Genomic DNA, 15410 nt, shown 5'->3' with positions numbered 1-15410 from the left:
TATATATATATATATATATATATATATATATATATATATATATATATCACTTTACTCTCAACATAATTCCAAGTCATTTTGAGCCATTTCTTTTAGTCCATTCATCATGAAATTTACACACAATCTACACATGGATAACAGATCATTTCAAATCATGCCAAAAACTGAAAAACCAACATAAATTAAGATACAAGTTTTTTTCCCAATATATGTATATGTATGCATGGGTGTGTGCCCCTGCTTAAGCTCCATGTTTTCATAAATTTTACCCTTCTTTTTTTCACTTTCTCACACACACACACACACACACACACACACACACACATTTTCTAAGCCGTTTCTCCCTCAGAGTCGTGGAGGTGCTGGAGCCTATCCCAGCGGTCATCATGTGGAAGGCAGGATACACGCTGGACAGGTTGCCAGTCCATTGCAGGGCAGAGAGACAGACACACACACTCACTCACTCACACACACACACACACACCTAGGGGCACTACAGCATGTCCAATTGGCCTGACTGCATGTCTTTGGACTGTGGGAGGAAACCAGAGAACCCAGAGGAAACCCACGCAGACACGGGGAGAACATGCAGACTCCACGCAGAGAGAACCCTGGTCACCCGGCTCGGAAATCGAACCCAGGGCCTTCTTGCTGTGAGCCGACAGCGCTACCATGCCACCATGCCGCCCCCCTTTTTTTTCACCAATGTATATAATTTTTCTCAGTGTGTTAAAACTAAGAAAACAAATAGAATATATGCAGTACAATGTGCAGGCAAAGGAGAATTCCACTTAAAAAAATTCTGCATAATCCAGTGTGTGTGATATACACAGAGGGATTCAGAGGGTTTGGTGTGAAATGGTTCAGATGTCTTTACAGTGGTGGTGATGGGAACCAGGGGTCACCATGACTACAACACACATACAGACATTATACACAAGTCTTCTGAGTTTACATGAAATGTTGATGATGGGGAAAATAGTGGAAAATCTTAACTACATTAGATTTCTATTCTGCCTCATGTTTCCCTCCACCATGAATGGATTTTAAGGCCAAAATAACCACAAAGGTATTGTAAAACAGTGTCTCAGGCATCAGTTAATATCTCAGGAGGACGTCTGGTTCCTATCACCACCACTGACCACACTGACTACTGAAACTGACAACAATTCTGACTTTGTAAGTTTCTCTAGAACCGAGCGTCTCACACCAAACCGCTCTCAAGAACTCTGTTTACATCTTAACCACTTAATTATGCAGAGATTTGGGGGAAGCAGTGGACTGCCCCTTTAACTTGAGGATAGATATTGTGGAGAAAATAATTAACTAACCTTTAAACACTGTTGCAGAGCTAAACTCGGTCTGCTTTATGGTCAGCTGCTGGGTAAACAGTGTGAAGTGCATGGAGTGAGAGGGCGAGGCCTGCAGCTCTTGATCAGTTAATCATACTCCTGTTTGCTCTCAGAGCTGCTGCTGCTGCTGGAATGTTTGCTGAGCGTCACATCCGTCATACGGTTTTTTCCCTGGTTCAGGAAGTTCTTCTCAGCTCTGAAGTTGAGGAACTCTACGTTGGAGCTGGTCTCTTCGTCTGATGGTCGCCAGATAGTTCATTAATCAGCGTCTGAGTGAAGATGGGCGAGCGGACAACCTCAAAACTTCGCCTTTCAGTTCGAGACTGATATCTCCTCACAGACGGACTTGTGGAAGAGAAGCTGGACGAGATGCTGCTGGTCAGGGGGCTCCTGCTTGCACTGTGCTTCAGCACGGGGTGCTGCGTTTACACAATCCGCCTGAAGAGCTTCTCTCTGGGGGGCTTTAGCTCCTCTGCGCTGCAGCTGCAGCTCGGTGCTTCACAACGGAACCAGACGGCGTCCGGGAGCGGCCTGTCTTTGGCTTCTGATCCATCTGGAGCTGTCAACTTCTTAGACATGGTCAACAACCTGAGAGGAGACTCTGGAAGAGGGTATTACATGGAGATGGTCATCGGGACGCCAGGGCAGACGGTATGACACTTTTGAGCGCTTAACTTTAACGTTAGGTTACTTTACATCGGACTAGGGCTGGGCGATAATAACATCATTCAGCATCGCGATACTTTCTTATTATATCGCGATATGCTCTGTTCTAGAGAAACTTACTGAGTCAGAACTGTTCACAGTGGTGGTGATAGGAACCAGACGTCCACCTCTAAAAGCTCCTCACAGAAAGTTCCTACAAGAAATGGTTGTTAATATACTGAGGCCTGTTGTCTGAGACACTGTTATGTGATAGTTTTTAGAGAATTTTGGTCTAAAAATCCCTTAATGGTGGAGGGATAAATGCAGGATTCTGTGAGGTAAAAGAAAGAAAACATATTGATTTTTTTATTATTATTATTATTTTATTGGATCATTCCAAATAAAACTCAGAAGACACATGTAGGTTCAGTGGTGGTTTTGGATAGAAAATAAAATGTAAATTTGAACCATTTCACACCAAACCACATCTCAACAGCTGAGGTATGCAGGAATTTTGGAAAATCGGTGGAATTCTCCTTTAAGGAAGCATGAGTAATGGTAGTTCCCTCCTGCTTCCTCTTCGCTGCTAAATAAGTGTCTTACAAACCTGACATTTTGCATTTCAAATGACTCCCATTTTAATCAAAGGGACAGTTCACCCAAAAATCATGTTTACACAGTTGTGCGCAAGTTTCAAACAGAGGTGATCAGCCACGTTTGGTGTCTGAAGTACAAGGCAAATATAATAGAAGTCTTTTTTTTGGTGACCCAGACTTCTGTTCTGTTTTTGCTACCTTAGCATTGCAGCTCCAGTGTGAACACTATAGCAGCAAATCGGTCGTGCCCGAGTGACTGAATTTGGGGCGAGTGAACAGTTGTGTGAATTAGATTTCTTTCAGTGAACGTTCCCTTTAACTGTCAGGTCCAGGTTACTATGACTGAAGTGCGTGAACAAGAACACAAATCTAAAAATGAGTATGGTTCTCAAATCAAGCCTCACTGTTGAATAATTATTTTGAAGCACTGTTTAAAACGTCATGGTGATGTGGTGGGTAGCGCTGTTGCCTCACAACAGGTAGGGCCTGGGTTCGATTCCCCAGCTGGGTAACCAGTGGCTGGGTTTCCCCCGGGTACTCTGGTTTTCCCCCTACAGTCCAAAGACATGGGCCTATTGGACGTGCTAAATTGCCCCTAGAAGTGAGTGTGTGTGTCTGTCTGTCTGCGCTGTGATGGACTTACGACCTGTCCAGGGTGTATCCTGTCTTCCGTCCGATGACCACTGGGATAGGCTACAGCACCCCCTGCAACCCAGAAGGAGAAGCGGCTTAGAGTGTGTGTGTGTGCGCGTGTGTGTGTTTGAAACACACACACACTGGCTGGTGATGGATTGAGTAGCCTGATCCCAGACCTGTGTATGGCCACTTTAAAGGGCGCATATCGTGGAAAATCAAATGTCCGTCAAATTTTATTCCCTTTTTTTGGGAAATAAAGGAGTGCCGTGTAGCACACGAACATTCAGTTAACATTAAGTTTTTGTGATGTCACCTCTTCTGCTTACAGCAGTTTAGCTCTGCCTAGTCATCGTAAATGGATGGGGCTAAACTGCTGTAGAGCTCATTTGCATATATCAGACTTAAAGGCACAGTCACAAAAGCAGTCTGTCTGACAGGCTAGAGATAAACGTCTCATGTAGAGATAAATGATAACCAGTTTTAGTACGTAAACCCACTCAAACGTTATAAGTGGAGCTCATGGGAAATTATAAAGCACAGTAAAAGTAGTACAGAGGCTCTTTAAGGCTGCGGGTCTGAGTGCAGCATGTGACGCGAGCCGCTCTGTGAGTCCCCTCAGGCAGCAGGAGGGAGACTAAGACTTCCTTGATCGGTGTGCGGTGGGTATGAAAGCTCCGGCTCACATGAGTTCACATGATGCTGGGCCCCAGGCCGGAGCTCAGCTCGCTGAGCAGCTGACTGGGATTACCACCAAAAAGGAACCGACAGGAACGGCGTCTCTTACTGTGTCTCGCTGCTGCACACGCTTAAAAAGAAACACCGGTTCTTAAATAGTAGAGAGGGACCGATCCGATCTGATTCAGCCAAATGAGCCCTTATTTTAACCTGATGTTCAAACTGTGTGGCTAAATGAGCACATTTAAAACGTATTGCCAGCACTTTTTATTAGCCAAAATCACGACATACAGTGCAAAAGTCAGAGGCCCTTCGTTTATTCTTTTCCCCCATTCACAACAGTCATTAAGTACAAGATATTCATTCTGCAGTGTCAGAAAAACTAATTTAACAGGAAACCTCAACAGCCAAGTCTTCTCTCCGCTGTGTGAGGATCACTGAGTCTCTCTTCCCCTTTATTCCAGCTTCCATTCTCACTTTCAGCTCCTCAAAGAATCTGCAGACACACCTCCACAGTTCAGTCTTAGAAGCTGGTTGATGATTTTCTGAAGTAATCGAACACATTCAGAGATGTTGAGGTCTGGACTCTGAGGTGATCAGTCCACTGTTCAGCTTCTTTGTTTGATGTGTCCGTCTCCTTTTCTCAGTGAGGTTCTTCTTGATCAGCTACACATCCTTTCAGACCCACAGCGCTGAGTGGTCTTCTCACAGTGGAAGGATGGACAGAAACACCTGTGGATGTTTGCAGATCTTGCAAAAATCAGTTATAATAAGTATTTAATGTCTCACTGCAAAGAGTGTTCTCTTGCCAAGTGAACTTACCTTAAATATAGTGAAAATATCTAATGTTTCTCTTTTTGAGGTTGAGGTTTAACTTATTTCCAGAATTCTTTGTTTGCTTTACGTGATTTCTAGTAAAATTATCTGTGTGTTGGCAGGTCATTTTGCTTGGTGTAAGAAACGTGCTTGGCACCAGCAACATTTATCTGCCAGTTTACTATGCGATAATCTGAGTTACTGAACTCACTTGAAATAAGTTAAAATGTCTAGAAGTAATATGAAAAATTCTATAATAATCTTACATCAATATCAAAATGAGAAAGTAGATCGTTTCACCTGATGAGCCCGGGTTTTAGCAGCGCTGTTTACGATGGAAAGTTAAATAAATCTCTGGGGTCTCTGAGTCGGTGTTGCATCACAGTTACCTGACCATCCACCTGGAGACCATGAGCTCATTCACCACTCAGACGAGGTCTGAGATCCTGTGATCTACACGTCATGTGAACGTCCTATTTTAAGCTTATGTACTGCAAAAAGAAATGATGAAATCATCAAAAATGTAGCCTGTATGTCTTAGATTTCTCATTTTGGGATGTTTGGAGGTTTACGTCTAGATTTTCTTTCTTGTTATGACTCATTTCCATCAGAACTCATTTCCATTCGTCAAAAAACGAAAAATGGAGATACAAGGTTTTGCTCCAGCAGCGACATACTGGCAAATAATTTAGCTTAGTTTAAAAATAAAAATAAAAAAAAAGCTTGGGACCAGCAAAATTATCTGCTTGCCTATAAAGAGATCATGCTTCTCTTTAAGCTAAATTATTTGCCAGTATGTCGCTGCTGGAGCAAAACCTTGTATCTCCATTTTTCGTTTTTTGACGTAATTTTAAAAAGCCTGTTCTTCTTTACATTGTGTGTAAATTTCATGATGAATGGACCAAAAGAAACATCCCAAAATGACTTGGGGAAAACATCTGGTTCCATTGGCTTGCATTAAAAGTAAAGCATGTTTTTTCCTTCTCCTGTAAAGTTCCAATTTTGGTGATGCGAGGTTTTCTTCCACCAGCAGTGACAGGGAGAATTTTACGCAATAAAATCACTTACAATGAGTAAAAATGTCTAGAAGTAAGTTAAATAATCAACAGTCTCATCGTGAGAAGTTTGCAACATGAGAAACATTAGATATTTTGACTAGATCTCGGATCATTTCACTGTCCGAGGTTCATTTGTTGGCAGTTTAACGATGTGATGTTCAGTGGGTGTGAAATGATCCTTATCCAGGCTCATCATCCCGTCTCGGCCCTCTTGTCTCGTCCTGGGTGACTGAGCTGAGTGACCCTGAACAGTCTAGTGTTTGAAACCTGATTCTGGATCCTCAATGGATTCGTAATTAACGGCACTTGTGTTAATTGATGCAGGGTTTTTAAACGAGTGGCTAATTGTGGAATGTGTTGAGGTCTGGCTGGAGTGGCTCGCATCCGCTAATTGCTACAAACAGGTAGCAGATGTGCTTGTGGAGGTAGAGTGGCTGCCAATTAGCCGAGGGCCGATTAAGCCCACCATGCTGGCAGAGGAGGGATGAAGAGGGAGCGATGGTACACTCTTAAAGAGATGGCTCTTCAAGGGTTCCTTAGGAAATGGAATTGTTCTACATAGAACCATGAAGAAAATTCACATGCTTAAGTGGTTCTCTGCATGGTGAAATGGTTCTTCAGATTGAGGGAGAATGTGATGGTAATGGCTCTGTATTGCATCAAAAGGGGTTCTACTACTGTTATGATAACAAACTCTAACAATGGAAGAACCATTTTCACAGAGGCCCTACATAGAACCATATACACACTTTAAAAATATGGTTTTTCAGTAAAGAAATTGGTTCTATATAGAACCATGAACACTTAAAAGAACCCTTTGCATGATGAAAGTGTGAAATGGTTCTTCAGATTGATGTAGAGTATGATGTAGATAGAAAAGGGTTCTATATAGCACCAAAAAGGGTTCTTCTATTACTACAAGTGTGTCATTGTAATAAGCAAAGAACATTTTCAAAAAGGTTCTAAATAGAAACATCTGCAGCACCTTTTCCATCAGTCCGAGGAAGTGTTTAATCAGGCAGAGGGTTCTTTGAACCATTTTCTTTACTAAAGAACCCTTGAAGAAGCATCTTCTTTTTAGGAGTGTGCATCATGTTCTCCATCAATATATGAAGAACTATTTAAAGTGATATATGAACTAGATTTTATGGAATGGAACTCATGGTATCGGAATTCCCATATCGGTGCAACCCTAGAAATGAGCTCACTGACATTAATAACCGAGTTGTTGTTGTTGTTACTGTATTATTACTAAAATGTTTTTTTGTTTGTTTTTTTATAAACTTAATTTTTATTTCCTTGTAGTTTTATCATCAAATAAACCACTTTCATAGTAGATTGCATTAAAATGCTCTGCCAATCTGGCAACCCTGTGCAGAGCAGGACAGCAAACATCGTCTTAAAAATGAAAACGCAGTTTTACACTCTTGTGATGAAAGTTTTGTACCACTGGAATTAAATAAAAGCGTGGGGGGTCCGGTTCTAATACTTTAATAATCAAATTTGTTTACCGTTATGGAATATTTGTTGCATCCCTAGTATAGTACAGCTGCCGGGAGTTGGGAAATGAGGGTCTCCAAGGTCTAGATTAGGAAAGACCAGCCTAAACGAAGGCTGCAGAACGAGGCGCTGCTGCCCAGGGTCCTGTTATCAAGTGTTGGCCCGAGACACTCAGGCAGAGTTTCAGGAAACAAACCGGTCTTCTGGTCGGACAGGAGCCGGAGCAGCTGAGCAAACAAACAAGAGCTTAAGACTCACGGGAGTGCTTTGTTTGAGCTTCGTCCTTTACTGAAGGAACATTTCCATCTGCGGAGCACTAGATAAAAGAAGGTGGTCCATCTGAACCAGCTGTTACAGAATTCTTACAGAATTTCCTTTGGCATAAGTGGATTATTCCACCTTAAACCTACTAAGGAATTCCATGAGAAATCGCTTTAGAGCCCAGTTACTTTATAAGGTTAAATATTAAATGAGAAGAAAAAAATCTATGCAAAAGGGTGAGTCTCTTCCTGGGACTGTTTGCCCCTGGGTGAGAGGGAAGTAAAGCACCACCACTGGAATCTGGAACAGTGGAAACATGTTCTGTGGAGTGACCAATCAGGCTTCTCTATCTGTCAGTCTGATGGACGAGTCTGGGTTTGGCGAGTTCTAGGAGAACATTACCTGTCTGACTGCACTGTGCCAGCTGTAAAGTTTGATGAAGGAGGGATGATGCTATTGGGCTGTTTTTCAGGGGTTGATCTAGAACCCTTGGTTCAAGTAAAGGGAACTCTTAAAGCTTCAGCACTAAGACATTTTGGACAGTTGTACACTTCCAACTCTGTGGGAATTTTCTGGGAATGTTTGGGGAAGAACCTTTCCTGTTCCAGCGTGACTGAGCCCCAGTGACCAAAGCGGCTCCATAAAAGCATGGCTGGGAGAGTTTGGTGTGGAAGGACTTGTCTGGTCGTCACAGAGTCCTGACCTCAACACCATCCAACACCTTTGGGAAGAACTAGAACGAAGACTGTGAGCCAGACCCTCCCATCCACCATCAGCTCTTTGGACTGAATGGGCAGAAATTCCCACAGAAACTCTCCAAAATCTTGTAGAAGCTTCCCAGAAGAGTGGAAGCTGTTAGAGCCGCAAAGGTGGACCGGCTCCATATCAATGCCTATGGATTTAGAACGGGATTCATAAAAGCTCTTGTAGGTTTGATGTGTCAGTGTCCCAATACTTTTGTCCATGTAGAACGTCTGGAGGTGGACGTCTGGTTCCTATCACCACCGCTGTGAAAATTTTGACTAGGTGAGTTTCTCTAGGATGGAGCGTTTCACACCGAACCACCCTGAAACAACTCTGTTTACAGCTTAACCACTTAATAAGGCAGGAATTTTGAAAAGTCTTTGGAATTCCTCTTTAAATTGGATAGAATGCACTGTTTGAATATAATCAATGTTCCTCCTCCGATTGTTTCATGCAGATAATAAGCCATTAGCCTGAGCGCTGGTGGAGGCGAGCCTAACTCGTTTGAAATGGGACAGTGGGAGATGTTAGGCAGTGTGCAGCATAGCGGAGCCAAATTGGTGGGTTTATTATGATGGAGTTAACGATGAGGAATGCCCATAATGGCCCCTCTGCCCACTCTGCAAGATGGCACTGCTCTGTTATCTCATTAGTTCCCCCTCGTTGAACCGGCACTCCAACAACATTATTCCGACCGCTTGCTAGCACACGCCTGCCAAACAGGAGCACATGTAAAGAGAGAGGGAGAGCGAGAGACAGCGAGAGACAGAACAGAGAGGGAGAGAAAGAGAAAGTGGGGACAGAAGAGAAAGACAATGAGAAGGAGTGAGAGAGAGAGAACAGTGAGAGAGAGAACAGAGGGAGAGAAAGAGAAAGCGCATGCACACGCACACACACACACACACACACACACACACACATACGGATACACACATGTATTATAAAGTGTCTTTTTAAATTGATAGCTCTACAATTTAGCGATTTTGAAATTTTTTTTTTTTCTTCTGAAATTCTAATGTGTTCACCTCTTAAATTGAAATTGAAAGAGAGAAAGACAGAGAGAGGGGGGGCAGACAGAGAAAGGGGGGGGGCAGACAGAGAGAGAGGGGGGGCAGACAGAGAGAGAGGGGGGGGGCAGACAGAGAGAGAGGGGGGGCAGACAGAGAGAGAGGGGGGGCAGACAGAGGGGGGGGGGCAGACAGAGAGAGGGGGGGGCAGACAGAGAGAGGGGGGGGGCAGACAGAGAGAGAGGGGGGGGCAGACAGAGAGAGAGGGGGGGCAGACAGAGAGAGGGGGGGGGCAGACAGAGAGAGAGGGGGCGGCAGACAGAGGGGGGGGGGGCAGACAGAGAGAGAGGGGGGGGCAGACAGAGGGGGGGGGGGGGCAGACAGAGGGGGGGGGGGCAGACAGAGAGAGAGGGGGGGGGCACACAGAGAGGGGGGGGGCACACAGAGAGGGGGGGGGGACAGAGAACAGAGAGAGGAGAGAGAGAGAACAGAGAGAGAGAGAACAGAGAGAGGAGAGAGAGAGAACAGAGAGAGAGAGATAGGGGGAGAGAACAGAGAGGGGGAGAGAGAAAGAGAGAGAGAAAACAGAGAGAACAGAGAGGGGGAGAGAAAAGAGAAAGAGAGAAAACAGAGAGAGGAGACGGGGAGAGAAAACAGAGAGAGGAGACGGGGAGAGAAAACAGAGAGAGGAGACGGGGAGAGAAAACAGAGAACAGAGAGGGGGAGAGAAAAGAGCGAGAGAGGAAAGCGAGAGAGACAGAGAGAGAACAGAGAGAGAGAGAGAGATAGGGGCAGAGAAAAGAGAGAGAGAGAGAGAAAACAGAGAGAGGGGGAGAGAAAACAGAGAGAGAGGGAGTGGGAACAGAGGGGGAGGAAGAGAGAAGAGAATGGGAGAGAGAACAGAGAGGGACAGAGGAAGTGAGGACAGAGAGAGGAGACGGGGAGAGAAAACAGAGAACAGAGAGGGGGAGAGAAAAGCGAGAGAGAGAGGAAAGAGGGAGTGAGAAGAGAGGGAGAGAGAAAGAGGAAGAGAGAACAGAGAGGGGGAGAGAAAAGAGAGAGAGAGGAAAGAGGGAGTGAGAAGAGAGGGAGAGAGAAAGAGGAAGAGAGAACAGAGACGGATCGAGTAAGTGAGGAGAGAGAGAACAGAGAGGAAGAGAGAAGAGAGAGAGGGAGAGGAAGAGACAGAGAGGAAGAGAGGGAGAGCAAGAATAAGGAAGAGAGAAGAGAGGGGGAGAGAACACAGAGAGAGGGGGGGGAGAGAAAAGAGAGAGAGGGAGTGAGAACAGAGGGGGAGGAAGAGAGAGGGAGAGAGAGAACAGAGGGATAGAGGAAGTGAGGACAGAGAGAAAAGAGAGGGAGAGAAAGAGGAAGAGAATGGAGAGGGAAAGAGGGAGTGAGAAGAGAGGGAGAGAGAAAGAGGAAGAGAGTACAGAGACGGATCGTGTAAGTGAGGAGAGAGAGAACAGAGAGAAGAGAGGGAGGGAGAGAGAGAGGGAGAGGAAGAGAGGGAGAGCAAGAATAAGGAAGAGAGAAGAGAGGGGGAGAGAACACAGAGAGGGGGGGGGGAACACAGAGAGAGAGGGGGGGAGAGAAAACAGCGAGAGAAAGAAAAAGCAGAGAGCGAGACAGGAAGTGAGACAGAAGCGAGAGAGGAAGAGAGAAGAGGAGAGAACAGAGGGGAGAGGAAGAGAGGGAGAGAGTAAGAGAGAGAACAGAGGGGAGAGGAAGAGAGATTAGAAGGAGAGAGGGAGAGAAGAGAGGAGAGGGGAAGAAAGAAGAGAGATGAGAAGGAGAGAAGAAGAGTGGAAGAGAGGGGAGAGGAGGAGAGAACAGAGGGAGACAGGGAGAGAGAACAGAGGGAGAGAGAAGAGAGAATGAGAGAGCGAAAGAGAAGAGAGAGGGGGAGAGAAGAGAGGAGGAGAGAACAGAGGGAGAGAGGGAGGGAGAGAGAGGAGGAGAGAACAGAGGGAGAGAGGGAGGGAGAACAGAGAGAGAGGGGGAGAGAGAGAGAGAACAGAGGGAGAGAGGAGAGAGGAAGAGAGATGAGAGGAGAGAGAAGAGAGAGTGAGAGAGTGAAAGAGAACAGAGGGGGAGAGAAGAGAGGAAGAGAGAACAGAGGGAGAGAGAGGAGGAGAGAACAGGGGGAGAGAAGAGAGGAAGAGAGAACAGAGGGAGAGAGAGGAGGAGAGAACAGCGGGAGAGAGGAAGAGAGAAGAGGAGAGAACAGAGGGGAGAGGAAGAGAGGGAGAGAGTAAGAGAGAGAACAGAGGGGAGAGGAAGAGAGATGAGAAGGAGAGAGGGAGAGAAGAGAGGAGAGGGGAAGAAAGAAGAGAGATGAGAAGGAGAGAAGAAGAGTGGAAGAGAGGGGAGAGGAGGAGAGAACAGAGGGAGACAGGGAGAGAGAAGAGAGAATGAGAGAGTGAAAGAGAAGAGAGAGGGGGAGAGAAGAGAGGAGGAGAGAACAGAGGGAGAGAGGGAGGGAGAGAGAGGAGGAGAGAACAGAGGGAGAGAGGGAGGGAGAACAGAGAGAGAGGGGGAGAGAGAGAGAGAACAGAGGGAGAGAGGAGAGAGGAAGAGAGATGAGAGGAGAGAGAAGAGAGAGTGAGAGAGTGAAAGAGAACAGAGGGGGAGAGAAGAGAGGAAGAGAGAACAGAGGGAGAGAGAGGAGGAGAGAACAGGGGGAGAGAAGAGAGGAAGAGAGAACAGAGGGAGAGAGAGGAGGAGAGAACAGCGGGAGAGAGGAAGAGAGAAGAGGAGAGAACAGAGGGGAGAGGAAGAGAGGGAGAGAGTAAGAGAGAGAACAGAGGGGAGAGGAAGAGAGATGAGAAGGAGAGAGGGAGAGAAGAGAGGAGAGGGGAAGAAAGAAGAGAGATGAGAAGGAGAGAAGAAGAGTGGAAGAGAGGGGAGAGGAGGAGAGAACAGAGGGAGACAGGGAGAGAGAAGAGAGAATGAGAGAGTGAAAGAGAAGAGAGAGGGGGAGAGAAGAGAGGAGGAGAGAACAGAGGGAGAGAGGGAGGGAGAGAGAGGAGGAGAGAACAGAGGGAGAGAGGGAGGGAGAACAGAGAGAGAGGGGGAGAGAGAGAGAGAACAGAGGGAGAGAGGAGAGAGGAAGAGAGATGAGAGGGAGAGAAGAAGAGAGGGAGGGAGAACAGAGAGAGAACAGAGGGGGAGAGAAGAGAGGAAGACAGGAGAGGGATAGAGAGAAGAGAGGGAGAAAGGAGAGGGATAGAGAGAAGAGAGGGAGAAAGGAAGAGAGAACAGAGGGAGGGAGAGGGAGAGAGAACAGAGAGAGAGAGGGAGAGGGAGAGAGGGACAGGAAGAGAGAGGGGGAGAGAAGAGAGGAGGAGAGAACAGAGGGAGAGAGGGAGGGAGAGAGAGGAGGAGAGAACAGAGGGAGAGAGGGAGGAGAGAACAGAGGGAGGGAGGGAGAGAGAGGAGGAGAGAACAGAGGGAGAGAGGGAGGGAGAACAGAGAGAGAGGGAGAGAGAGAGAGAACAGAGGGGGAGAGAAGAGAGGAGAGAGGAAGAGAGATGAGAGGAGAGAGGAAGAGAGATGAGAGGAAGAGAGATGAGAGGGAGAGAAGAAGAGAGGGAGGGAGAACAGAGAGGGAGAGAGAACAGAGAGAGAACAGAGGGGGAGAGAAGAGAGGAAGACAGGAGAGGGATAGAGAGAAGAGAGGGAGAAAGGAAGAGAGAACAGAGGGAGGGAGAGGGAGAGAGAACAGAGAGAGAGAGGGAGAGGGAGAGAGGGACAGGAAGAGAGAGGGGGAGAGAAGAGAGGAGGAGAGAACAGAGGGAGAGAGGGAGGGAGAGAGAGGAGGAGAGGAGAGAGGGAGGGAGAACAGAGAGAGAGGGGAAGAGAGAGAGAGAACAGAGGGGGAGAGAAGAGAGATGAGAGGGAGAGAAGAAGAGAGGGAGGGAGAACAGAGAGGGAGAGAGAACAGAGAGAGAGAGGGAGAGGGAGAGAGGGACAGGAAGAGAGAGGGGGAGAGAAGAGAGGAAGAGAGATGAGAGGAAGAGAGATGAGAGGGAGAGAAGAAGAGAGGGAGGGAGAACAGAGAGGGAGAGAGAACAGAGAGAGAACAGAGGGGGAGAGAAGAGAGGAAGACAGGAGAGGGATAGAGAGAAGAGAGGGAGAAAGGAAGAGAGAACAGAGGGAGGGAGAGGGAGAGAGAACAGAGAGGGAGAGGGAGAGAGGGACAGGAAGAGAGAGGGGGAGAGAAGAGAGGAAGAGAGATGAGAGGAAGAGAGATGAGAGGGAGAGAAGAAGAGAGGGAGGGAGAACAGAGAGGGAGAGAGAACAGAGAGAGAACAGAGGGGGAGAGAAGAGAGGAAGACAGGAGAGGGATAGAGAGAAGAGAGGGAGAAAGGAAGAGAGAACAGAGGGAGGGAGAGGGAGAGAGAACAGAGAGGGAGAGGGAGAGAGGGACAGGAAGAGAGGAGGAAAGCGGAAGACAGAAGAGAGGGATAGAGAGAAGAGAGGGAGAGAGGAAGAGAGAACAGAGGGAGAGGGCGAGAGAAGAGAGGGAGAGGGAGAGAGGGACAGGAAGAGAGGAGGAAAGAGGACGAAAGAAGAGAGGGATAGAGAGAACAGAGGAAGAGAGAAGAGAGTAAGAGAGAGAACGGAGAGGAAGAGAGAACAGAGAGGGGGAGAGGAGAGAGGGACAGGAAGAGAGGAGGAGAGAGGAAGAGAGAAGAGAGTAAGAGAGAACAGAGGAAGAGAGAAGAGAGTAAGAGAGAACGGAGAGAGAGAGGAAGAGAGAACAGAGAGGGGGAGAGGAGAGAGGGAGAGAGGAAGACAGAAGAGAGGGATAGAGAAGAGAGGAAGAGAGAACAGAGGAAGAGAGAGAGGGAGAGAGAAGAGAGTGAAAGAGGAAGCGAAGAGAGAACAGAGAGGGAGAGAGGAGGAGAGGAAGAGGGAGAGAGGGAGAGAGAACAAACAGAGAGAAAAGAGAGGGGGAGAGGAAGAGAGAAGAGAGGGGGAGAGGAAGAGAGAACAAACGGAGAGAGAACAGGGAATGTTGAACAAACAAACGGAGAGAGAACAAACAAACGGAGAGAGAACTTTTGAATGTTGGTGGTCTTTCACACTCGTGGTGGCAGGAGACGGACTCTACAACACACACAAGTGGCTCAGGTAGTGCAGCTCATCCAGGATGGCACATCAATGTGAGCTGTGGCAAGAAGGTTTGCTGTGTCTGTCAGCGTAGTGTCCAGAGGCTGGAGGCGCTACCAGGAGACAGGCCAGTACACCAGGAGACGTGGAGGAGGCCGTAGGAGAGCAACAACCCAGCAGCAGGACCGCTACCTCCGCCTTTGTGCAAGGAGGAACAGGAGGAGCTGCCAGAGCCCTGCAGAATGACCTCCAGCAGGCCACAAATGTGCATGTGTCTGCACAAACGGTTAGAAACCGACTCCATGAGGATGGTATGAGGGCCCGACGTCCACAGATGGGGGTTGTGCTCACAGCCCAACACCGTGCAGGACGCTTGGCATTTGCCAGAGAACACCAGGATTGGCAAATTGGCCACTGGCGCCCTGTGATCTTCACAGATGAAAGCAGGTTCACACTGAGCACATGTGACAGACGTGACAGAGTCTGGAGACGCCGTGGAGAGCGATCTGCTGCCTGCAACATCCTTCAGCACGACCGGTCTGGCAGTGGGTCAGTAATGGTGTGGGGTGGCATTTCTTTGGAGGGCCGCACAGCCCTCCATGTGCTCACCAGAGGTAGCCTGACTGCCATTAGGTACCGAGATGAGATCCTCAGACCCCTTGTGAGACCATATGCTGGTGCGGTTGGCCCTGGGTTCCTCCTAATGCAGGACAATGCTGGACCTCATGTGGCTGGAGTGTGTCAGCAGTTCCTGCAAGATGAAGGCATTGAAGCTCTGGACCGGCCCGCCCGTTCCCCAGACCTGAATCCGATTGAGCACATCTGGGAAATCATGTCTCGCTCCATCCACCAACGCCACGTTGCACCACAGACTGTCCAGGAGTTGGCGGATGCTTTAGTCCAGGTCTGGGAGGAGATCCCTCAGGAGACCATCCGCCACCTCATCAGGAGCTGCCCAGGCGTTGTAGGGAGGTCATACAGGCACGTGGAGGCCGGACACAA

At 47.5% G+C, this 15410-nt stretch overlaps 1 protein-coding gene across 1 annotated transcript in view; it reads left to right on the top strand.

Moving 5' to 3' along the window:
- The first annotated feature begins 1459 nt into the window (after positions 1 to 1459).
- Positions 1460 to 15410, top strand: part of bace2 (beta-secretase 2) — a 28098-nt gene continuing 14147 nt past the window's right edge. Inside the window, exon 1 of the mRNA XM_017723523.2 lies at positions 1460 to 2003. Coding sequence (XP_017579012.1) covers positions 1722 to 2003 — 282 coding nt within the window. The 5' untranslated portion in view covers positions 1460 to 1721. The remainder of the gene's footprint in view (positions 2004 to 15410) is intronic.

Source organism: Pygocentrus nattereri, chromosome 19 (assembly GCF_015220715.1).
Source record: "Pygocentrus nattereri isolate fPygNat1 chromosome 19, fPygNat1.pri, whole genome shotgun sequence".
In the NCBI taxonomy this organism is placed as follows: Eukaryota; Metazoa; Chordata; class Actinopteri; order Characiformes; family Serrasalmidae; genus Pygocentrus; species Pygocentrus nattereri.
This window is presented reverse-complemented; position numbering and strand designations above follow the sequence as displayed.